At 38.6% G+C, this 24,154-nt stretch overlaps 2 protein-coding genes across 2 annotated transcripts in view; one reads left to right on the top strand and one right to left on the bottom strand.

The window, feature by feature from the left end:
• Nucleotides 1–8,805, top strand: part of LOC109052622 (heat shock factor protein 2-like) — a 12,367-nt gene extending 3,562 nt beyond the window's left edge. Inside the window, exons 5-12 of the mRNA XM_042778132.1 lie at nucleotides 1,696–1,771; nucleotides 1,892–1,953; nucleotides 6,166–6,244; nucleotides 6,569–6,693; nucleotides 6,799–7,041; nucleotides 7,608–7,710; nucleotides 7,894–7,954; nucleotides 8,037–8,805. Of these exons, the coding sequence (XP_042634066.1) occupies nucleotides 1,696–1,771; nucleotides 1,892–1,953; nucleotides 6,166–6,244; nucleotides 6,569–6,693; nucleotides 6,799–7,041; nucleotides 7,608–7,710; nucleotides 7,894–7,954; nucleotides 8,037–8,335 (1,048 nt within the window). The 3' untranslated portion in view covers nucleotides 8,336–8,805. The remainder of the gene's footprint in view (nucleotides 1–1,695; nucleotides 1,772–1,891; nucleotides 1,954–6,165; nucleotides 6,245–6,568; nucleotides 6,694–6,798; nucleotides 7,042–7,607; nucleotides 7,711–7,893; nucleotides 7,955–8,036) is intronic.
• Nucleotides 8,806–9,497: 692 nt separating this feature from the next.
• Nucleotides 9,498–15,801, bottom strand: LOC109052637 (serine incorporator 1-like). The gene is made up of 10 exons (XM_019070053.2): nucleotides 15,643–15,801; nucleotides 13,767–13,928; nucleotides 13,468–13,661; nucleotides 13,256–13,335; nucleotides 12,815–12,952; nucleotides 12,058–12,227; nucleotides 11,820–11,910; nucleotides 11,403–11,544; nucleotides 11,078–11,302; nucleotides 9,498–10,418 (listed from the first exon to the last, which is right to left on the bottom strand). Exons 1-10 carry the CDS (start codon nucleotides 15,679–15,681, stop codon nucleotides 10,280–10,282), a joined length of 1,380 nt encoding a protein of 459 aa, XP_018925598.2. The 5' UTR covers nucleotides 15,682–15,801; the 3' UTR covers nucleotides 9,498–10,279.
• Between the last annotated feature and the right edge of the window lie 8,353 nt (nucleotides 15,802–24,154).

The following is a 24,154-nucleotide window of genomic DNA, read 5'->3' as shown; positions in this document are numbered from 1 at the left end:
TATGCGGATGATGTTGTGTTGTATGTACGTGCAAAAAGTCAACAGGCTGCACAAAAATTGACTGAAACTATAAATCAAGTTGCACAATGGCTCATCAACTCATGTTTACATCTTAATGTCAGAAAAACTGTTTGTATGTTTTTTACTAAAAGGCCAGATTATGATGTGAAAGCAGATGTATTTGTGCAGGAAAATAAACTTGAGGTAGTACATGAATTTAAATATTTAGGATTATTAGTGGATTCTCAACTTACTTTCAAAACGTAAGTGAAGAAAGTGGTAAATATAGTGAAATTCAATTTAGCGAATTTCAGATTTATCAGAAATAGGTTGACCAGTAAAGCAGCAGTTCTATTCATGAATTCAGTGATTATTCCTCGTATTACATATTGCATGACTACCTGGACTCAGACATGTAGGTCTTTTCTTAAACCAGTTGAAATTATTTAAGGTTTTGGATTAAAAACCGAACAGTTTTCACAATTGTAGCATATTAATTAAGTTTTTTATTTTAAGTTGGGAACGTTTGATTCGCCGTTTGCTGATTTGGTACTTATTTTTAAGATCTTAAATGGTTTTGCTCCACCTGTTTTTAAAGATTACATAGATCAGATATAACAGGATGGTGTACACATGCCGGTATTAGAGGTGATTGAAATGTGCCATTAAGAAGAACTACCTTTGGTCAATTATCTTTTGCTTTTATTAAGAAAAACTACCTTTGGTCAATTATCTTTTGCTTTTTAGAATTAAAACAGTTAACAGGACACTGGTTTCGCGAAAAAGCTGAAAATATGGTTATTGACCCATCAAAATTGTGATCATTTATAGTTATTTATGGATATGGTATGGTGTTTCCATAGTTTTATTTTATTTTTGCTTCTGCTTTACGATTTTCAGCTTGTTCTTAATTTGGTGTATTAATATTATTTGTTTATGTTTACTCCCTATCCTTAACACCAACCTGTCAAAAGGGACTACGGATGAATATTAGCCAGTGTTGGCAAAATCTGGCACATTCTGCATATTTATGTATTATTAATGTGCATTGTCCCTGATTTAAAAAAAAAAAAAAAAAAAAACAATCAGTATTTAAAAAAAAAAAAAAATATCTTTTGCTTTTTGAAAAAAAACTTCATGCATGACCTTTCCAGACTATGTAATGCGTGAAGTCAAGCTTATCCAAGACAAGCATTAATGGTAAAAAAAAAAAAAAAAGTATGTGTATTTTTTTTTTAAGAAAATAGCAGATTGTTTCACTAGATAAGATCCCTATTCCTCAGCTGGGATCATGTACAGCTCTTTGAAGCTGCATTGAAACTGCAATTTGGACATTCAACCTATTGGGTCCCAGTGAAGTCCATTAAATGGAGAAAAGTCCTGGTATGTTTTCCTCAAAAACCTTAATTTCTTTGCGACTGACATGAACATCTTGGATGGCAATTATCAAGTAAATTATTCAGGAAATTTTAATTATGGAAGTGAACTAATCCTTTTAATCTTGTCCATGTGCATTTTCTCAGAAGTTAAAGGAGCAGACTAACTAATCACTAGTTGTGCTTAATAATGCCCTGTTCAGCAAGTACCAACATGGTTAAACCACTCAGAATATCATAGTAACAGCAAGGAACTACACTCTGACATCATGGCGTGTTCTTTAGAAAATGTATCATTCTCTCGTTCTCTTTTCTTCAGAGAGAATGAAGCTCTTTGGACAGAGATTTCAGACCTCAGACAGAAACATGCACAGCAGCAGCAGGTCATAAAGGAGGTACGTTCTACTTCCATGTAGCAGCTTTGCAGACATTCCTGTTGTATATCAACATATAATATGCACAACCTAATGAACAGGTTTGAATTCTAATGCCACTTTTTGTATTTTTCTCTCCAGTTGGTGCAGTTCATCTTCACATTGGTTCAGAACAATCGCATGTTAAATTTAAAACGCAAAAGGTAAGACTAAAAAGTATGTGTACGCATCTCACAAAAGAACCGGGATTCAGAGGTTTGGGGTCATTATGTTGTTTTTGTTGTTGTCGTTTTTTGTTTTTTTTGAGAGAGAGAAATTACTTTTATTTAGCAAGAACACATTAAATTGATCATTGATGACAGTAAAGACTTAAAACAGTAAAGAATTATTACAAAAAAAGTCATAAAGGGGTCATGAACTGCCTTTTTTATTAATTTGTACTGTTTTTTTAGGTCCAGTTATAATGTTAACATTTCTTTATATCAAGAAACAGCATAATTTAGAAGTAATAGGCTATTTTCTGTCCTGTTTTGACACCCCCTCATCGGAACGCTCTGTTTGAATAACCGTGGTGGATTGTAGAATCGGAAGTAAACGTCCACTGGTATGATTGCCTAACAGTTGTGTATGTTTGTCAGCCTACATCCTTCATAGATGGACGCTGGTGAGATTTAGGTTAAAAATGCAGAAATGCTCAGTACATATCGAACGATCTGCAATAACAGACAAAGCAATAGTGACCAGATAGTAAAAAAAAGTTACTCATACAAGGTTACTGTGGTGCGAACTTACATTCACATCCAATGGGCTAGTTGCACGTTGCCGCCATGTTGGATTTCCGATCAGCGAGAGTCCATAAAAATATTTCCGGTTTTCCTAAATGGCAGTGTAGAGAGCCGGAGAAACCCAAATCTTACTTTTGTTGTTCACAGGACTTGTAATATCACTTAAAATAGAACTGAGATCTACATTACTATACTATCATTACTTTACTATATATGTTAATTGAACCAGTTGCTTGTGTATGTTTGGGTCAGTTGAATGAATGAAATACACTAATCTGTACTGTTCACGAAATTAAAGTTGCCTTGAACCCATGGTGCGTACACATACACAGTGTCTTTTTCCTTAGCAATTATGTAAATGTACACATTATTGTAAATACACAAATAGGCTAAACAACTAAACAAATTTTTTAAAAAATTAATTAAACGATCAAAACATAACTTTAGACTATATTAGCCTATAAAAACATGTAAACATTATATTGCATCTTTACCCATCAATAAATATATTATTTCTCGAAAATGCTGGCATCAAATTGACTTTTTTGTGTAACATTTGAACTGAAGTACATTGCCTTGTGAGGCATGGGCTGCATAAATATTCGTTTCTCAATTCGGCACAATAATTTGTTCCATCAACATTTTCAAAGCATATTCTTGTAATATTCTATTTTTACACACACAGTAATCTTCACATCAGTCATATTTTCAGATGAAAACACAGGCTGTAAAAATATAATTCTAATAAATATAGATACAAATGTAAAGGTTTTATTTTAGGTGGCCTAATTAATGCAAACATTTCATAAAAATATACTGTATGCACCAGACAAAAAATTATTCATGCAACAGTTGCTCTTAAACTCATTTACATAAAACAGATAATAATAAAACACACAGGGAAATACAAACACGGATCTTTTAATAAATGCAAAGCTACAATAATTATGTTAAATGATACAGATACAGTTATAAATAAGGTTACAAATATTAACAAATAAAGTTAATAAAATATACATTGAGTCCATAATGCAGGTTGAAATTTGTTGAGCGTCTCCTTTGACGGTCGCAAACTTTATGATCAACTTGGCACTGCACAGTGTTTAGTTGTTTTTGGAGGCATCTTTATCGTTTCATTTCTGTGTAGATCTGCATTTGCCTCTGACATTATTTACACTACATGTGCAAATCGGTGGGTGAGGCTAAACACACTGTGATGTAGAACCAGGTGTCGATCTTCTTCTGCGGAGGCGGCCGTTGCGTCCGAAATCACGTACTGTCTGAGTTGTAGCATTTAAATTTTAATTTACTTCACGACCATTAAAAAAGCATGTATTCTATGTATTATGAATATGGGTAGTATGAATGAAATTCGGATGTATTACATCCGGCATGTTGTTACTGTCACATGACCTACCTGCGTTTGTTGTGTAGTTTGACTGCCATTTTGATTTTCTTTCTTGGAGATGTTTCTGATGTGAAATTTTCAAATAGAATCATAGTATATTTGTGATATGTAATTTCACTCGTTCTTCATCTGTGATATGTGTATCGGGCATGCAAATTAGACTTAGGTTATCTGGGGACTTTTCGCCAACTTTTTTTTTTTTTCGATTATACTATGAATTCGGACATACTACTCACCTCACATACTGTTTTTCACCTATTATATAGTTTGAATTGCCTTTATTGTCATTGCATTTAAAATAAAACGAGATTTCATTTTAGCAGGGAGGTATGCAATTTCGGATGCAATGAGAGTTTAGCCACACTATTACGTCATAAAGTGGCACACTCCACAACCTGCCATTTTGGCTGATTGGCATCAGTATAAGCTGCTTTTTAGACTAAAGAGAAAGTTTCGAGTTCTGTTTTTATAGTACAATGACCTCTTATACGTATGTCAAAAGATATAGGGAATTTAGATTTCGCCTACTGTTTTTCGATTATATTATATCAGTTTATGACCCCTTTAAATAAATGCTGTTCGTTTGAATTTTCTGCCTACTGTTGGGACATCGGTTGCAAAATTCACTTTTACATGCATATAAATGTGTCTTAGCAGTGTGTGGACACAACCGCCCTCCAATGAAAAAAATCCATTTGCTCCTTTTTTTAATCCTCAGAATCCCCCGTTTTGATTTTCTGAGCAATATGGCGTCATACTGCTCAGGCCCCGCCCACGACCACTAACCGACGGTCCTGTATTAACATATTTCCACCTTCAACCAGCTGTACACTGTCTGCCATTTTTTCTACGATGTTAAAGTAGGGCTGGGCGATGTATCACATGCAATTGTCACGCGCATTTCGTCAGTAAAGCCGCTAAATACCGCTAAATCGCCATCACCTGCTTTCAAATGGAGCGGCATTTAATATACAGAGCCGTAGATCACTGACAAGCTACGCAATATCGCGTTCATTATCGAAGGCGATTCATCTGCGATAATGAACGCGATGTTGCGTAGCTTTTCAGTGATCTACGGCTCTGTATATTAATTGGATAATGAACGCGATGTTGCGTAGCTTTTTTTTGATGTAATGATGTGTATGTCTTTATTGACGAAATGCGCGTGACAATTGCATGCGATACATCGCCCAGCCCTACCAGTTATGCACTGTCTGCCATTTTCTCTGCGCCTGACATCAGAGCCACTGAGGACACAGCGGATTAGTTTTGTTTTTGATGGTAACGCGCCACTAAATATATCTAAATTGGTTTTATGTCTGCACAAATCTTTCTACACCAGACTGCGTTCTGAGTAAGGGACAGTTCAAGGCAGGTTTTGCTAAAAAGTTCAGACTCAAACATGTATCTTTACTCACTGTTCATGATCCAGCTGCACCTCAAAAAGAAGTAAGTCTCACACTTTATATTTGTTACTGCCTTCCACATAAGAGAGAGGGCGGGGTGAGCATAGCTCATTAGCATTTAAAGAGACATGCACCGAAATGAGTTGCTGTGAACAGAGGTGATTTTGACATGGTAAAAAGGTGTTGTTTTACACAACCACAGAGGAATTTTAACCAAAGTATGTTTCAGACATTTCATGAAGACCCTAAAGAATCATATCAACTTGTGTAAAGCGGGCATTCAATGTCCTCATTAACAGTTTTTAATTAGCACATCAGTTTTTAACATCGATGATGAAAAGTAATGTTCCTGGAGCACTAAATCAGCGTATTAGAATAATTGTGAAGTCTGGATTAATAGCTGTTGAAATTTCAGCTTTGCCATCACTGAAATAGATTACATTTTAAATTATATTAAAATAGAAAGCAGTTATTTTAAACTAGTAATATTTTACACTATTACTGTTTTTACTGTATTTTAAATAAAAAATACAACTTTTGTGAGCAAAAAAAAAATGTCTTTCAAAAACATTTTAAAAAATCCTAGACCCAAGACTATTGAACGATAGTTTAAGTAAATTTTATATGGTCATATTTTTGACCAAGTATCTTTATCAAAGATGAGAATTTTTTTTTTTTTTTTTTTTTTTTTGTCTGATTCTTGGGAGAGTGATTTTTCTTTTTTAATATCATTTTTGTTTATTTTTATGAATTAAAAACATATTAATATACTTTTTACTATTATTAATGTGCACCTTACTTGCTTTCTGATTACAGACCGCTTACTCTGAGCAGTAATGGAAAGAAGTCAAAATTCATCCACCAGATGTTCGAGGAACCTATGGACCACAGCAAAGTAGGTGTAGAACCATCCAGAGGTGATTAGGTTCTGTGCACTTTGACTCTCTTTCCCAGGAGGAAATGTGTTGACAGTTGTTTTGTAAATGTAAAGTTGCTATTCATTATCTTGCATTTTTCTCTCTTGATGAGATTTGAGGCAGGGCTCACTTTGTGTGAAATTGTCCTGCCACTGGATATGAACCTTAAATTGTGCGAATCACCGTCTGTTAATTTCACGTTGGTGGGGGACCGATTTATTTATATAAACATGATATTCCTCAATAATATTGAAACTTGAAGATCTGTTTATCAGAGACTCATTTCTTGCCGTCTCTTTTAGTCCTCAGTGAATGGACTCAATGGATCAAAAAACAGCTCTGACATTTCTGAAGATGTCATCATTTGTGACATCACAGACGAAGATGCGGAATTTCTAGATGGCGTATCAGTACCGGCTGACCAAGTGTAAGCATTTAGGGGTTGATTCAAACCATTGCACCTCTTTTGCATGAGGTTTTGTAGCAGAAAATTAGAAAATGAGGTCTGTGTCTTTTTTTTCTTTAATTACAGAGATGCTGAAATTGTGGAAGTCGCTTATGAAAGCAGCCCGACTATAAGAAACGACAGCACAAATGGAAGTGTAACAAATTCAACCACTCAAGAAGCAGTACCCAAAAGCACCTCTGACATTTCACCAAGCGCCCTGCAATTGAACAAACCCTCAGGTCTAAGTTCAGAGGATCCAGTGAAGCTGATGGACTCTATTCTCAGCGAAAACGGAGCCCTTTCACAAAACATAAACCTTCTTGGCAAGTAAGTAGGCCAGTGTTGCCCATATACAATATAAGGCTGCTAAGATTTGATATCTCTCATGATGAGCTTCTCACTTGGCAAGAGAAACAAACAAAAAAAAAAAATGTTTCTTGCTGTACGTTTTGAGTAATCAACTATTATTCTAACTCTGAGAAAAAAATTCTGCCGCATAAGAAAACCAATCATGTTTTGGTAATCAATAATCCACAATTTTGACTATCTCATAATTAAATGATCTCATAAATTCAACTTTTTATATTATAATTTCATCTTTTTATCTCTCATAATTTTTATCTAATAATTATGACTTTTTCTCATAATTTTGTTTCCCCCCCTCATACTTAGTATCTCACATTTATGACTTGGTGTCTATCAAGGTTTTTTCTTTTCTTTTTTCTCATGTGGTGTAAATATGCTTCCCTTGAATTCGAATTAAACTACTAAATGATGGGTTCAATAAAATTCAAGCTTTACATTTCTCTTTTTATTTATTTATTTTTATTGGTGAGACGCTTCTGCTTTAAGCATATTTAATGAATATTTCATTGTAAATTAAATCACTACAGAGTTGAGTTGATGGACTATCTGGACAGTATTGACTGCAGTCTGGAAGACTTCCAGGCCATGCTGTATGGAAAACAGTTCAGCATTGATCCAGATATCATAGAGGTATGTTTGGAGATTCCATAAGTGTTTGGAGTATCCACTCATCTTCCTTTTACTTCCTTTTGTTGAAAATCTCTAAAATAATTTCCATTGATGCATTGCCTCAGCTGCTATAATTCACCATGATGACTTGTTTCATTTTATTCTGCATTGTCATATTTTTGATAAAGCTTTTGCTGTTGGCAGGAAGCTGTCTCAGAAACAAAGGGTAACATCAACAAAGGGAAGTCTGAGCCTGGCAACACAGGTAAGTGTTCCTCTGTAAAATAATATCCACTGTCATGCCCTCGCTGTGCTGCGTTTGCTAGCATGTCGGTTCCTTCATTCAGATAAGCAGCTGATCCAGTACACAACCTGTCCTCTGCTGGCCTTCCTGGATGGATGCACCCCTCTGGCCCCATCAGATCCTCCGGCTGAAAACCTGACCCAGCCTGTCCTGCCCCAGAGCCCTGAAGAACCCGCAGACCTGTTGGACAAGGCCCTGGAGATGGAGACTGAGATTCCTCGCAGCTCTCTGATTCGTCTGGAGCCCCTCACAGAGGCGGAGGCGAGCGAGACCACGCTGTTCTACCTGTGTGAACTGAACTCTGACCTGCCCAGCACCGACACGCCACCGCTTGATATCTGAAAGCGAATAAGCCTGGAAAACAGGGACTGGACCTTTTCATTTTTTGTAAATATTCATCAAAATGATGATATTTATTAGCCAGAATTTTTTTTGGTACCATCTGTCCCTCAGTTTGACATTCCTTCCTTTCACAGATACTTCTAGTTACTGTTCACTAGCTAGTGTTTTTTCCATCATTTCCATCAGGAGATCAGGCTGCAGTTATGTTGCTGATTTATATTGCAGCTGTATTGTGAAGCACGCGTTGTCCTGTTTTATTGTTGAGCAGTTCAGAAAATGTTACAGTTATCCTTTATGTATATGTAATAGAAGTGCCTGCCTGATGTTCTAATGTCACTGTAAATAGACGTGAAGACTTTGGCATATGGTTAGTTCCATAATGTTGGACAATACACAGTGATTCTTGTTACTGTGAGATATTCATCATTATAAAAAGCTTTGCAGTTGCATTAAAGGAATTTAAACATTGATTCTGTTTTTTTATTATTATTATTATTATTATTATTATTTATTCATTGATTTTCAAATAGGGCTGGGTTTAAATGTTTATTTCTTCTTCTTTTTTTTTTTTAACAGAAAAACAATATTTTTAAATCCAAATTTCTTTCTTTATTAGTCCTGAAAACTTTTGTATTTTTTTTTTTTTTTTTTTTTTGTATACAATAATCGCAAGCTTTGATAGTTTTCAAATTTATTTTTTATGTTTTAACATGAAATTTAAAATAAATACTGTTTTGTAGCCTACGGAGTTTAGGGAGAAAGATCGTCCATCTCAGTAGAAGCGGGAGCTCATGTGAACCCATAATTTCTTCCACTTTTAAATACCCTACTACTGAAATATATAGGAGCATTTTGCTAAATATAGGCATATTTACTACATTACTACTATTCATTATTTTTATATATTTGAGTAGTGACATAATAATGTAATTAGAAATGTATATAAATATTGCCATTTGTGCAATTTAAATTATTTGTAAGTGCTGATTATTATACCTAAAAGAAATAGGAACCTTTAATATTATTGTAATTTATCAAACAGGATGGTTCACAGTTTAATTTACACCATTATTTGTGAGATTATTTTCCATAACCGTAATCAAATTAAATCATGAAACCTGTCAGTACCTGGTTATATTTTCAAACTCCAATGAGAACATAATCCAGGATTTAAACTTTTAATAAAATGACATGTTGGGTGAGTACAATGCATTTGTCAAAAGGCAAAAAATAACACTGACATTAAAAAAAAAAAAAAATGTATGCGAGACCTGCCATGAGAAAACCACCAACCTGCATAATACAATAAAGGGTAAAGCCAAACACAAGCAGATAATGTATTCAGTGCAAAACATTGTTCAGCACACACATTGGCTACAAGAATAAAATGAATAGTGCTCAAACAACTAACATGGGCAAGTTGCAAAATGGTTAGCGCTGTTACAGTTATGTTCATGATGCAAAACATCAAGAAGCGAAATGCATGACAAAATCTACAATATTAAGTTGCCTGTAAAATTTTCACATGCTAATTCAACACTGTATGTGTGCGTTCTATAGGAAACTATGAATGTCATGATTTATGGGAAAACATGACTTGCATTTTCACTACTCTCCACAAATAACTTAAGATACATTGTATTGTTTTTTTTTAGACCATACAGAGATTATTAATCAATTTAGAAGAACACATTCTTGAAGGAAATATAACATCACATCACAGGAAACCCAAGCGATGTTCTTCATTTATTTCAGCTCTTATATGAATTAATAAACTCCTACATAAAAGCATGCAAGGTTCAAAACAACAACAACACATGTAGGGTCAGCTGAACGAACAAAACACTGAAGTATTTACATTTAGACCCTACTATCCCTATACATGTGAATATTCACATAAGTAATGGCGGATTCTAATTGCAAGCTTTTATTCTATCCGTCCTCTCAGTCGAAGTCACGGTTGGTGAGGACCAGCGGAGCCACCAGGGTCCACACATACAGAGAGATGCAGATCCAGCTGGAGGTGATTTTCACCCACACAGAGGGCCACTTGCTGGTCATAGTCTCATAATTGATGTCAGGGCTATAAAATTGACAGGAAAAAAAAATAATCAAGAGTTTAAAGATAATTCGACGACCATAAATATTTCAATATGAATTATGACACAAAAAGGACAGAGCAATAACTAATCATTATTATTGCATATACAAATGTTTTTGTTAACAGAACTTCTAACTTCCAAGATTTTAGTTTTTTTTTAGTATTTTTATTTTTATATATTTTTTATATTGTTATTATTTTAGTTATTATTTAAGTTATTTATTTGAGATTTTATTTTTATTTGGAATTTTATGTGTCTTTTTTGTTGTTTAATATTTAACTTTTTGCATCCTTTGCTGAATATAAGTATAATTTTCTTCCAAAGAAATCTTACTTGACCCCAAACTTTTAAAAAGCACATATAGTAGAGATTGAAAACTGCTTGTTAATATAGTCAATATTTTAATTGTATTCATTTTAATTCTATATACAGAATTTCGCAAATTAAATCAAACATCAAACGTTTTAATATACTGTGGGAAAAATAGTTAAATGCACTTTAAAAACCTTCAGAAAAATGCCTTATGACTTTTCGAAAATATGCCCTTTATCTGCTTCCAAAATTGGCCTAGTCAAACTCAGACGATTACCAATACACTGTGCACTTAAACTAATAAAAACATCTACACATGGGCACATACCTGTACCAGTTTGTCAGTGTCATCATGATGTACAGAGAAGCCAAGAAGAGCATGAAGTGGAAGAAAGAGTAGCTATAGGTAACTCCATCCTTCTCATTGTCAATGGCACGGTTGTTGCCATCACCCACTTCAAAGTTCTCTGGAGCGGGACCATCCTCGATAAGAGCAGACTCGTCGCTGGTGAGAGTCAGTTTGTTCACTTGGGCATTGCTGGAGTTGCGGATGCTGAGGAAATAAAAAAAATAAAAAGACAAATTTGACTGCTGTATTGAATAATAGCTGCAAAAATAGGTCATATATTTTAACAAATTACTAACTTGCTTACCTGGAATACAGCACACACATCAGGAACAAAATCAAGCCCACAATGCCCTGGGCATCCCACCACTGAACAACACGGTCCTGACCAGCAGGGGTGGTGCTGTTGAGGCCAATAATGCCAAGCAAGCTAGGGTTGCATCTGCGGTCTTTAGGGAAAAGAAAATTATTATTCTAAAATGATTTTACGAACCACAGAATATTCATTTAAACCAGTGTTTCTCAACCCTGGTCCTGAGCGCCCCCCAGACCTGCACATTTTGTGTGTCTCCCTAATCAAACACACCTGATTTAACTCATTAGCTCATTAAAAGAAACTCTAGGGACTGAAATAGGTGTGTCAGATAAGGGAGACATAGAAAATGTGCAGTGCTGGGGGGTGCCCAGGACCAGGGTTGAGAAACCAATCTCTCTCAATCCTTACCAGGCTCATTGGTCATGGCAGACCAGGTCAGATACATGGTGTACAGAGTAACAATGGAGGACTGCAAGAGACCAGACCTGGGCTGGGACTCCTGGAGGAGGAAAGTAAAGAAAAGGACTTAAATTCATCATTTAAGTCTTGATGCTCATCTGATATAACACGTATCCAAACCTTGAGCAGTTTTAATAAGGAGATCATCCAATACTATTCATACAAACAGACGTTTTGTATTCATTACCTGGATTTTAGGCAAGACAGACATGACAGATGCACCAACGCAGAGCAGCATGTTGATGCTGATGAAGACTTTGTTCTCAGTGCAGCCATCAGAGTGAGTGTAATACACATAGAACAAGATCAGAGAGATCAGTGACAGAGCGTAGTTGACGGCTGTGGCAGACAGAAGAGCTATGGATGGTAGAAAAAAAAATACGTTAGAACAATACAATATCTTTATAAATATGATGTTAAAATATAAAAAAATAATGTATTCACTTCATGACTTAAAATGTGTTATATTTATGACCATATTTATGTAAAATGTATGCACAACAATTCAAAAAGTTGGGGTCGGCAAGATTTTTCGGAAAGAAACTCATAATTCTATTCAGTAAGGATGCAACAAATTCAAAATCAAAAGTGACAGATAAATTCTGTTCTTTTGAACTTTATGCTCATCAAAAAAAAAGAAATCCTTAAAAACATGTATCAAAGTTTCCACAAAAATATTAAGCAGCAATACTGTTTACAACATTGATAATAATAATAAATATTTCTTGAGCATCAGATAAGCATATCAGAATGATTTCTGAAGGATCATGTGATGCTGAAGACTGTAAAAAAAAAAAAATACAGTTTTGCCATCACAGGAATAAATTACAGTTTAGAATATATATTATGATAAAAAACTTAAATTGTAGTAATATTTCAAAATATTACTGTTTTTACAGTGGGGAAACTTGTGTGGGACTGAAAAAAGTTCTCTTAATTCATACCTGCATACCAGCAACGAGAGTTTCCCTCCTCCATTTTCTCCACCCAGGACTCGTTCCAAGAGTGAGCAAAGTCGATCAAGAGCACCAGCTGGATGAGGATGAAACAGAACGCTCCAGCCATGCCTATGTAAAACCAGACTAGAAGAGACCCCGCAGAAGATCAGCATTAGATCCTCACAAATAAACACGAGGTACAACTCAAGTCTGCCTAATCTCACTCTCTCATTGCTTAAGATGGCTAAACACTGTGCAGTTTTATGATAAATCCCACTGCAGATTGTATAATGTACATTTAATGTAAAACTACATCACACATATTTAGCAGTTACTTTTTAATTTGGTCATTATTGATAGCCATTTAAAGTCACCTTTTATCCTCACATTGTAAATCATGTAATTGCATGCATATTTCATATTTAAGGCAATAAAATAAAACTTCACCAGTGGTAAAAGGGCCTTCAGGAATGAAGAAAGCTCCAACTGTAATAGCAGTGGCAGCAGCAAACTTAAAGAACCAAAACCTGGAGAAGATATGAATATTTCAAAGATTAGTGAAGCTCAAGACATTTCTGAAATTATTTGCATGTTAAACCTGTGTCTCGCTCGTAAGGATTCAAGACTTTAACCATTAGTTCACACCAACGCCTACATACCCGTTATGCACAGCAGCTCTTGGGTCCTGGCTGCTCTTGACCTTTACCATGATGAGAGAGAAGAGCAGGAAGAACATGGCCATCCCAAAACACACACGATACACAGCCTTATAGCCCACCAGCACATCGCAATTCACATGACCTTTGACTCCCGGGATGGACGACCCCATTCCTCCTTCACAAAAGCCTGGAATCTGCAGTGACATTAAAAAACAACAACAACACAATCAGAATGCTTCAGCTGCAACCCTGTAAAACAAATACAAAACTTGAATTCCCAAGAAACATTGCTGGGTCACCTTATTCAGGTGCCCCTCCATGCCTGGCATGAGCATGATGCAGGCGATGCCCACACCCAGCAGCATAAAGAAGGCATAGATCAGCCGAGTGACTGTGGAGTTGTTTCCACTCGGGCAGCATCTGCACAGCAGGCAGGGAGCACTGCCACAAAGGCAAGGAATCTGCAAAGGAGATAAAAAAAAAGCATGTTAAAGGTGATGTAAGCTATCTCAGATCATAATCGTTTTATCTCAGTATACATATTTCTGTGAAATCTGTCAGGTAGTACTCTAAATATATCATAATTAGGCATGCATTGCACATGATATTGTGACTGAAAGGTATAAAATCAATATTATTTTTTTCATAAATATTTGGCCATTGATAAATGACACTATTTTCATTAATAAAAAGATGCTTAATATTCCAAATTAATTTAGGCATTACAATAACTTAATGTAACATATGAAGGATGGGTAAATAATGCTTTTTAAACGTGCTTTTAAAATGCAATGCAAATAAAAATCATATATCCAATAAGATGCCAAATCGATCATCTCTAGACATAAAAAGCATCATTCTGCAAAATGAGCAGGGCTGGTTGACGCATAAACATGGTGACTTCAAAGTGACTCATATCAGTGCTAAAAAATAGTCTAATTAAAGAAGCATCATCCCTCCTTTGTACTCGGGTAAAACACCAGGTGAAGTTTAGTGTTTAGGAAGTATTATTGATTCTTTTTATTAGTGAAAAATAGTCTGTTTATTTTAGTGTTTTGATGTAATTGGAGGACATTAAAATACTTTCTTAAAATAAACTTTTTTATTTATTTCTTAAAGAAGTCTTCTATGCCCAAAAAGGCTGCATTTATTTGGTCAAAAATAAAATAAAAACAGAAATATTGTGAAATATTATTACAATTTGAAATAACTTTTCCTGTTTTAATATATTTTAAAATGTAATTTACTCCTGTGATGGCAAAGCTGAATTATCAGCAGCCATTACTCCAGTCTTCAATGTCACATGATTCTCAGAAATAATTTTAATATGCTAATTTGGTGCTCAAGAAACGTTTTATCAATGTGCTGCTTAATTCCTTTTTGGAATTATAACACTTTCAGGATTCTTTTAGGAATATAAAGTTCAAAAGATCAGATTTATTCATGTATTTTACAATATGTCTCATCATAGCATAATACTTGTTCATGAATAAAAGTTCATTTTAAGTGTTACTGAACAGTAAATAGTGTAAATGTTTCCTCGTCTCTCCTGAGTGTGTTTGTCACGAGCTGACATCTAATCGGTGTTTTGATGTCGCAACAGCCTAACAAGCATGTGCCCTTCTTAGAAAACCTCATGTTATGGTGGAATATCATCTGCGACACGTGACGTGTGTCCCATTTAAAACACCCCAAAATCATATCGCCGACAAAACAGTGTTTATCTATGATTATTTGGCTGCGGTTACGAGAAAAGTAACGTTAGTAGTATATGTCGCTTGGTGATGCAAATTACGCAAAACTAAACAATATACAATTGTCTGTATTAGTACAAAAACATGTTGTGCTGCATCACAACAGAGGAACCACCCAACATGATACCAACTGTTTTACGTTAGTAAAGCAAAAACAACTGATTTCAATCACACCAAAACATAGTGAAATTAATTAATATGCTGTTATATGTCATTCTTGGTCATTATTCAACAGATGCAGCGGGTTTTATGAATTTAGCATCGCGAAGGGCCCTGACACCATTTTCTCTTTCGCTTCTTTCCCGATGCGGATGTCATCAGTTACACATGATAAACTCGCTGAAAACCAAATAGTTATTTACCTTCGCATGTCTATACGATTATATTTATATATCATCAGTATATTAATATGTAAACTTACCCAACTGGCCATGGAACAAAGCCCGAGTACGGCCCCCATGTTCAGCGGTGTTGTGCGATGTTTCTCCGGACGGGTTTGAAAATGGAGGCTGTGTGTTTACAATGTAGCTCCGCTGTCTGGTGAAGCCGGAAAACACAGGTTACTGCCACATTCGACATTTCAAAATAAAACATCGGTCTCTCACGCAGAAGGGTCATGAAGAAGGCGCTGGGAAAAAGTGAAAAATGTTACATTTTCAGTCTCAATCTAAAAAAACAACAGAGGAATACAAAAACAGGTAATTAATTATAAACACAAGTCATTATATCTATCTATCTATCTATCTATCTGTCTATCTATCTATATATATATATATAGTTTCTTATTCATTGTTTATATTTTTATGTATTATTTATTTATTTGATTATTGAATGATTGATTGATTGTAGGCTGCTCAATAATCTGCGATTGATGTATTTGTTATATATGTAAATGTGTATATATATATATATATATATATATATATATATGTATGTATGTATGTATGTATGTATGTATGTATGTATGTATAAGTAGATAAGTACAGAATAGAATAGAATAGAATAGAATAGTACTTATTACAACTTTTAAAATAGAACTGATATATTTATCTTTGACTCAGCTTACTCTTGATTTTAATACTCTTACAATAAATCTTGAGATGTACATTTTGTTTGTCTCTAAGAGGTTTCAAATGCAATATAACAAATGCTTTTTATTTCTAAATCTTTCTAAATACTTAATAAGGATTAAGTAGCAATCAATTACTTTCCAAATAAGTGCTAATTTAAAAAAAAAAAAAAATCTGCATTCTTAATAAAAAATAATAAATTGTGTTATATTGTAACATCTGCTAATTGCATGTTTACAAATTTACAGCAAGATGGCTTTTATTATTATTAAATAAACTTCAACAACAAGGTGTTCAAAAAGTGTGCAGCATTGTACACTGTGGAAGAAAAGGCAGAGTATTTAAGTTCGCATTATTGTGAAATAAAATGTCTGCATAATTAATGCATGAAAAATCATTCAGTAATGAAATAGAAACTAAGAAAATCTGGAGTCAGTTAATGGAAACACCAGTGCAGTCATGGAAGTCAAGCTGTCGCTAAATAATTGGCACTGAGGAAAATGATTAAATAAAAGGAAGCTCTAGAATATATGAGTTCTGAGAAAGTCACATGTTATCGGTCAAAGTCTGATGTGGATGTCAGATTTACATGCATTATTTGCAGCATATCAAAAAATGTGATGGCAGAAAACATCTCGGTTACGTATGTAACCACAGTTCCCTGAATAGGGAACGAGATGCTGCGGTGACGTCACCGTATGGGAACACCTTCGGTGTGACGAATGTCTGAAGCCCTATACCATCTCGCCAATCCTATTGGCCAAATAGCGCTTGGCACCGCCCTACGCATGCGTACGCATCGTATACCCGGGCGCCCGCGCGCTATTTCGCTCTGATTTCATGAACTGAAGAGAAGAACGCTATCAGGTATGGAACGGCCGGGACCGCAGCATCTCGTTCCCTATTCAGGGAACTGTGGTTACATACGTAACCGAGATGTTCCCTTTCATAGGTCACTTCGATGCTGCGGTGACGTCACCGTATGGGAACCCTATACCATAACGCCTGACGTACCTGATAGCTGGGATCCAAGGAAGCATCTGCTCAAGCGGGAGAGAACCCGGGAGCCAGGAGCCGTCCTTACATCCAAACTGTAAAACTTGATAAAAAGTGTTCGGTGAGGACCATCCTGCCGCAGCACAGATATCAGCCATAGAAGATCCACTGAGGGCTGCCTGAGAGGAAGCGACTGCTCTAGTGGAATGAGCTTTGACTCCTAGAGGCGAGGCGAGACCGCGCGCCTCATAGGCTAAAGATATTGCCTCCACCAACCAATGGGACATGCGTTGCTTTGTGACAGCATGGCCTCTATTCTTGTGTCCAAAACAGACAAACAGCTGGTCGGACTCACGCCATGAGGCTGATCGATCGACATAAGTCTTAAGCGCTCTGACAGGGCAAAGACTTAGATCTTCTGATCCTGTCCCAGCAGGGGGTAAAGCCTCAGGAACGTCTGCTGAAAATGAAAGGGGTTCGAAGCGACTTTAGGGACATAATTAGGCCTCGGTCGCAGCAATACCTTCACAAAGCCCGGTGCAAAATCCATGCACGACGGCGAAACAGAAAGAGCCTGTAAATCCCCAACTCTCTTGAGGGAGGATAAAGCCATAAGAAGAACTGTCTTCAAGGTCAGGATTTTATCCGGTACGGTTTCCAAGGGCTCAAACGGATGTCCTGATAGACCTTGCAGTACAATAGATAAATCCCATGAGGGAACTCGCACAGGGCGGAAAGGCCTCAGCCGTCGCGCACCTTGTAAAAAGCGAGAGACCAGCGGATGACGGCCCACTGAAGCACCGTCCATATATACGTGGTTAGCTGAAATGGCTGCCACATAAACTTTCAAAGTTGCTGGCGTTACTCCATCAGAGAAACGGTCTTGAAGGAACTCCAGTACTGAAGCCACTGGGCAGTAAACTGGGTCTATACTACGAAAACCACACCAGGTCGTAAACAGCTTCCATTTGAAAGCATATAAGCGTCTCGTAGATGCTGCTCTGGAATTCATAATAGTCTCGGAGGTTTCCGCAGAAAGACCGGGACATATTAACTCACTCCGCTCAGAGGCCACGCCCACAGTTTTCCACAGATCTGGCCTCGGGTGCCAAATCATCCCTCGTGCTTGCGATAGTAAGTCCTGTCTGAGGGGAATCTCCCATGGAGAGCCCGCTATTAGACTGACCAGTTCCGCAAACCACGGCTGTGTGGGCCACCACGGAGCCACCAGCAGCAACTGCTCCACTCTGTCCAGCCGTATCCTGGACAACACCGCTGGAATTAAACGAATTGGAGGAAAAGCATACAAGCTGGTCCTGGGCCAATCGTGAGCTAACGCATCCAAGCCTAGGGGTGATGGAGGGCATAGGGAGAACCACAGCGGGCAATGCGTAGTCGTGCTCGACGCGAATAAGTCCACTCTCGCCTCTCCGAATATCCACCATAAAAGGCTCACCGTCTGTGGGTGTAATCTCCATTCCCCCTGCTCCAGAGTCTGTCTGGATAGCAGATCCGCTCCGACGTTCAAACGTCCGGGGACATGAACTGCTCGGATCGATAGAAATCTGTTCTGAGACCAAAGAAGAATACTCCTCGCCAGCCTGCACAGGGGGCGAGAGCGTAACCCTCCTTGATGATTCAGGTATGACACAACCGCCATGTTGTCTGATCTGAGTAGTACATGACGGGCCGGTCAGCAGATTTGAGAAATACTGGAGAGCTAGAAAAACTGCCAGTAGTTCCAACCTGTTTATGTGCCAACCGCGTTGTGTCGCTGTCCACACTCCATGAGCTGGGCGCCCTTGACAAACAGCTCCCCAACCGGTCAAAGACGCGTCCGTCGTGACAGTCTCTCGGGAAGCACAAATCCCCAGCCGAACTCCGGCTAGAAGGAACTCGGTTGACATCCACTGTTTTATTGACATAACACACCTCCGTGTCACCGAAATCGTACGATGCGGAAAACAACGGGGTGAAATGTTCTGACTTTTCATCCACCACTGAAAAGGGCGCATGTGAAGTTAGCCCAGACAAATTACAGGGGATGCCGCTGCCATCAGACCTAACAGCCTGAGACACAAACTCACCGTCACTGTGCGGCCTACTTTGAAGTGACGCACGCATGACGTGAGAGACTGAACGCGCGGGAGAGAGATAGTCTGGCTGTCATCGCGCGAGAGTCCAAATCTATTCCCAGAAAGGTTATCCGTTGAGAGGGGATTAAAACACTCTTCTGGACAATTCGTGCATAAGCCCAGGCTGCTTAAATGATTCAGCACTAAATCTCGGTGAGAGAGTGCTTGAGTCTGTGATTGAGCTAGCACCAGCCAATCATCCAAGTAATTCAACACACGAACGCTGCGTCCATGCATTTTGAAAAAGTTCGGGGAGCCAGGGCTAAGCCGAAAGGAAGAACACGGTATTGATACGCTTTGCCCTCTAAAGCGAATCTGAGGAACTTCCTGTGTCTCTTGATGATCTGAATATGAAAATATGCATCCTTCAGATCGATCGTGACAAACCAAGTGTTTGGTTGAATCTGAGACAAAATGGACTTTACCGTTAACATCTTGAATTTGCTCGTCCTGAGTGCAAGATTCAAACGGCGTAGATCCAATATGGGTCGCAAACCGCCCCCTTTTTTTGGTACAACAAAATAGCGGCTGTAAAAACCTGACTCCATCTGAGAGGGGTGTACTTCTTCTATAGCCCCTTTCTTCAGCAGAGCTGTCATTTCTTGCCGCAGCACCGCGACTTCCTCTGGTTTCCCAACCGTGGGAAGAATTCCGCGGAAAGGAGGCGGGCCTTTTCGAAACTGAATGGTGTATCAGCCGAGACGAATCGTGCGTAACACCCATTGCGAAATGCCGGGCAAGCGTTCCCACGCGGCCCGAAATAGCGTCAGTGGTTTCAAGGGTTTCCGCCTTTTTCAGCGTTTTCATATGCGTTAACATGCCCGAATACGGAAAGCTCGCGGCGTCCGTAAGCCGGGGAAGCGCGTGCGTCAAATCCGTTGCATCTCGTTGTGTATAATCCTGAAGCGTGTCCACGGCAGGAATTAATCCAACAAGATGAACATCGGGCTCTGCCGCTAGCGAAAAAGCGGCGGCTGTGTGAGCCGTCATAAACGGGCCGTCTTTGCCAGACCCTTGAATCGTTCCTCGGATTCTGAAGGCTGAATCGCGCAGAGTGTCTGAGGAAACGCCTGACATGGTTGCTCGATCCAATGCTGCTCGAAGCGCCTTTTGCGGCGAGACAGTCAATGTTAGAGCGTGGGGACTGCAGTGAGAGGGTTGGATGCGCGAAAACGGTCCAATAGCGCTCTCTAGTGGAGGGCACAGTCCCTGGCAAGCAGCGAGAATATCAGGAGCTGCTATTAGGAGCCCGAGAGCGAGAGGCATTAGCCGTCGAACTCAGGTCTAATCTTTTCCACTGTCGCTGGTGAGCTGGTGGAAAAGCCTTAGGACCCCAGTCCTTACGAGGGGGCGCCATAGGCGAAGGCTCTTCCCGTGAGGCAGCCCGTTGGCGGTTTGAAGAGGTTGAACGAGACCGTGCGGGCGCCTGCCGCCGTTCAGTCTCCCTGGGTCTGCGTGGAATCAGCTGGCGGAAAGCGGCTGATTGCTGTTTCGCTGCCCTAAATTTATCCACCACCGACGTAACTGCCTCTCCAAACAAACCGTCCTTAGAAATGGGCGCGTCCATGAGAAAAGATTTATCCTTTTCCTTGATATCGGTGAGATTCAGCCAAAGGTGGCGCTCGACCGTAATCAAACCAGCCATGGAACGGCCCACTGCCCGAGCAGTATGTTTGGTAGCGCGTAGCGCCAAATCCGTTGCTCGACGCAGCTCCTTCACAGCCTCGGGTGTGATGCCCTCCCCCTCGTCGAGATCCTTTAAAAGCTCCGCTTGGTAGGCCTGGAGGACCGCCATAGAGTGGAGCGATGCGGCCGCCTGGCCAGCAGCCATGTAAGATTTCCCGACGAGGCTAGACGTGACTCGACACGCCTTCGAAGGAAGGAGGGGGCGAGACTTCCATGCCGTGGCCGAATTAGGCGCCAGATGTTCGGCGAGAGTCTCCTCAACCGGAGGCATCGCTGTATAGCCACGGTTCGCCATATCTGAAATGGTGGCGAAATCCGCAGCCGCAGCGTTAGTGATGCGCGCCAAGTAGGGCTGCTTCCAGGACCTCGAAACCTCCTGGTGGAGGTCCGGGAAAAAAGGCAGGGGCCTACGGGGCTGCGCAGGAGCACGACTAGTTAAAAAAAAACGGTCGTCCAGCTTAGATGAAGGTTGGGCCTCTGCCTTCTCAACCTCCCAATCCAGTCCCAGCTTACCCCACCGCACGAGAGACCACATCCAACAGCTCGCTGTAGGAGGGGGAAACGCGCTTCTCCTGTCCGCTAGGAGGGAGAGGGCTGTCCGTATCTGCCACGAAGTCCTCAGACTCCGAGGCCGCAGTGGATAAGACGTTGTCGTCAAACTGCCCACAACCGAAGGAGATAGCATCGTATGCCTCCGGGGTGGGCTGTAAACCCCCGTCCGAGAACACAACGGGTTCGACGAAAGGTGGCATCCTGCACTCGGGTAGGGGAGAGCGAGCGATGTGGAGAAAACTCCAGCGCCGCGCTGTCGTCGTAAGTGAGGTCGCATATGTCTCCCCAAGCCATCGCCTCGTGCGGTGCCTCGGCAGCCGCAGAAGCGACACGGCGGGGGTTGGACGCGGGGGGCGACCTTGGAAAAACACTTCTACCCTCGAGCGCAGTACTTTAAGTCGCAGGCCATCACAGTGGGGACAAGAGGAAAGGCCACTAAGCGCAGACTGCGCGTGATGTAATCCCAAACAGACTACGCACCTTTCGTGAGTGTCTCCCTTAGTGATGAACCTGGTACACGGTTCCTTGCACTTTCGAAAGCTCATCGCGTCCGCGAAGAGGAGTTTAACACTGCTCGAGAAAAAACCGCTATGAACGCGAGATGATTCCAGGGCACAGATGATTCTCTTTCCTGAAGTAAATGAAAATCTGAGCGAAATAGCGCGCGGCGCCCGGGTATACGATGCGTACGCATGCGTAGGGCGGTGCCAAGCGCTATTTGGCCAATAGGATTGGCGAGATGGTATAGGGCTTCAGACATTCGTCACACCGAAGGTGTTCCCATACGGTGACGTCACCGCAGCATCGAAGTGACCTATGAAAGGGAAATTCATCCACTGAGATGTTGTTTCTTAACATGAAGTCTTAATCGTGCAAGTCTCATCTCTTTATTTGTAAGGATTAATCACATTTTACATTTTACATTTTCACAGCCAATTTAAAAATGACTTCTATTTCTAGGTTTATTTGTGAGATTAGGCACAATTGATACTTTACATAAGAGCTGTAATTGGCCCAGAATGTCTTATGAAAGGGCCACCGGTCTGTTATACACTTGTTCAGCCTAGAATGTCACCAGGCAAAGTAACAAGTGTAAAAATTTAAAGTTAATATTCTTTACGTACAAAGTTTTCATGTCTTAATGTGTTCCAAATAGGTGATGCTAATTATATCAATGGATCTCAGGGACGATAATAGACACTTTATTCTAGTTCTAATTCTATCAAGTCATTGTCACTTCAGAATCCATAAGTGATAGTTTAAACTATAGTTTTGATCAGTGTATCTAACAATTTGTTTAAACACCTTTGACTTGAAGGCTTTTATCGGGTTTCGTCTTGTACATTTGTCTGATAACAGGTACCTTACCTTATACAAATCGACAAGTGATTCAGTCCTATTGCTTTAATAGTCAAATTAACAAATAGTTATTCATTTTGTTAACTGCAATTTCTCCCTCTGGTTCATGCACCATCTGCCTTTTCTCAAGAGAGCTTGGTTGCCGTTTTCATATTTAATCACTTTTTTGGGGGGGGGAGGGGGGGATATCTCTTTTAGTCACTCTTTTAGATCAATACTCTTTTGGTCTACAGACATTTCATGATTAAACACATGCCCTTGGGCCACCAGAGTTCATTTTATTTTTGGAATTGACAAATAGGATGAAGTGGATACTGTGTAGTCAAAGGAGCAGTATTGTACAGAATTAATTATCCTCAGCCAGTTCAGAGGGTTACTGTTTTGTTTGTTAAAGGGGAGGATTGTGGTTGCATAAGGTGTTTAAGCTAGTTGTAAGAAACAGATTACGATTTGACCCGATTTTATATATTAAGCTTCTCTGGTATGATATTACATTCTTATTAATGTCCCTAATTTATATTTATTCAAAGGATATATTTAAAGGATATTATTCCCATAACATATTAAATACATTAAATTTGAGACGTTAATATACATGAATATAAGAGACATTTATGATATAATATATTAGAGGCTACTTGTGCACATACAGTAATGTAATTAAAATATTATCATGTTTTAAAATGTTATGTTATTATTCCTGTTAATTTTTAATATTTAAGTAAATAATATAATATAATATAATATAATATAATATAATATAATATAATATAATATAATATAATATAATATAATATAATATAATATACAATAGGCAATCATTTATTAATTTAACAATTATATATTCAATGTTATGTTATGTTTTAATATACCATATAATTAATCACGTTCACATATAATATAATATAAAAATAATATAATAATTTTAATTAGAATTATATTATTTAATTTTAATCAAATATAATAATGATATGTATTTAATATATATTTAATTTATATATTTATAATGTTATTATGTGTATGATAATATATGGTGTTGCACACACACACACACACACACACACACACACACACACACTGGAAACAGACAAACATACTTTTCTGTCTCTAAAGTGCAACTATAAATCAACACACT

The sequence above is a fragment of the Cyprinus carpio genome, chromosome A20 (genome assembly GCF_018340385.1).
Source record: "Cyprinus carpio isolate SPL01 chromosome A20, ASM1834038v1, whole genome shotgun sequence".
Lineage (NCBI taxonomy): Eukaryota > Metazoa > Chordata > Actinopteri > Cypriniformes > Cyprinidae > Cyprinus > Cyprinus carpio.
The sequence above is the reverse complement of the archived record's forward strand: the minus strand, read 5'-3'. Positions and strand labels throughout refer to the sequence as shown.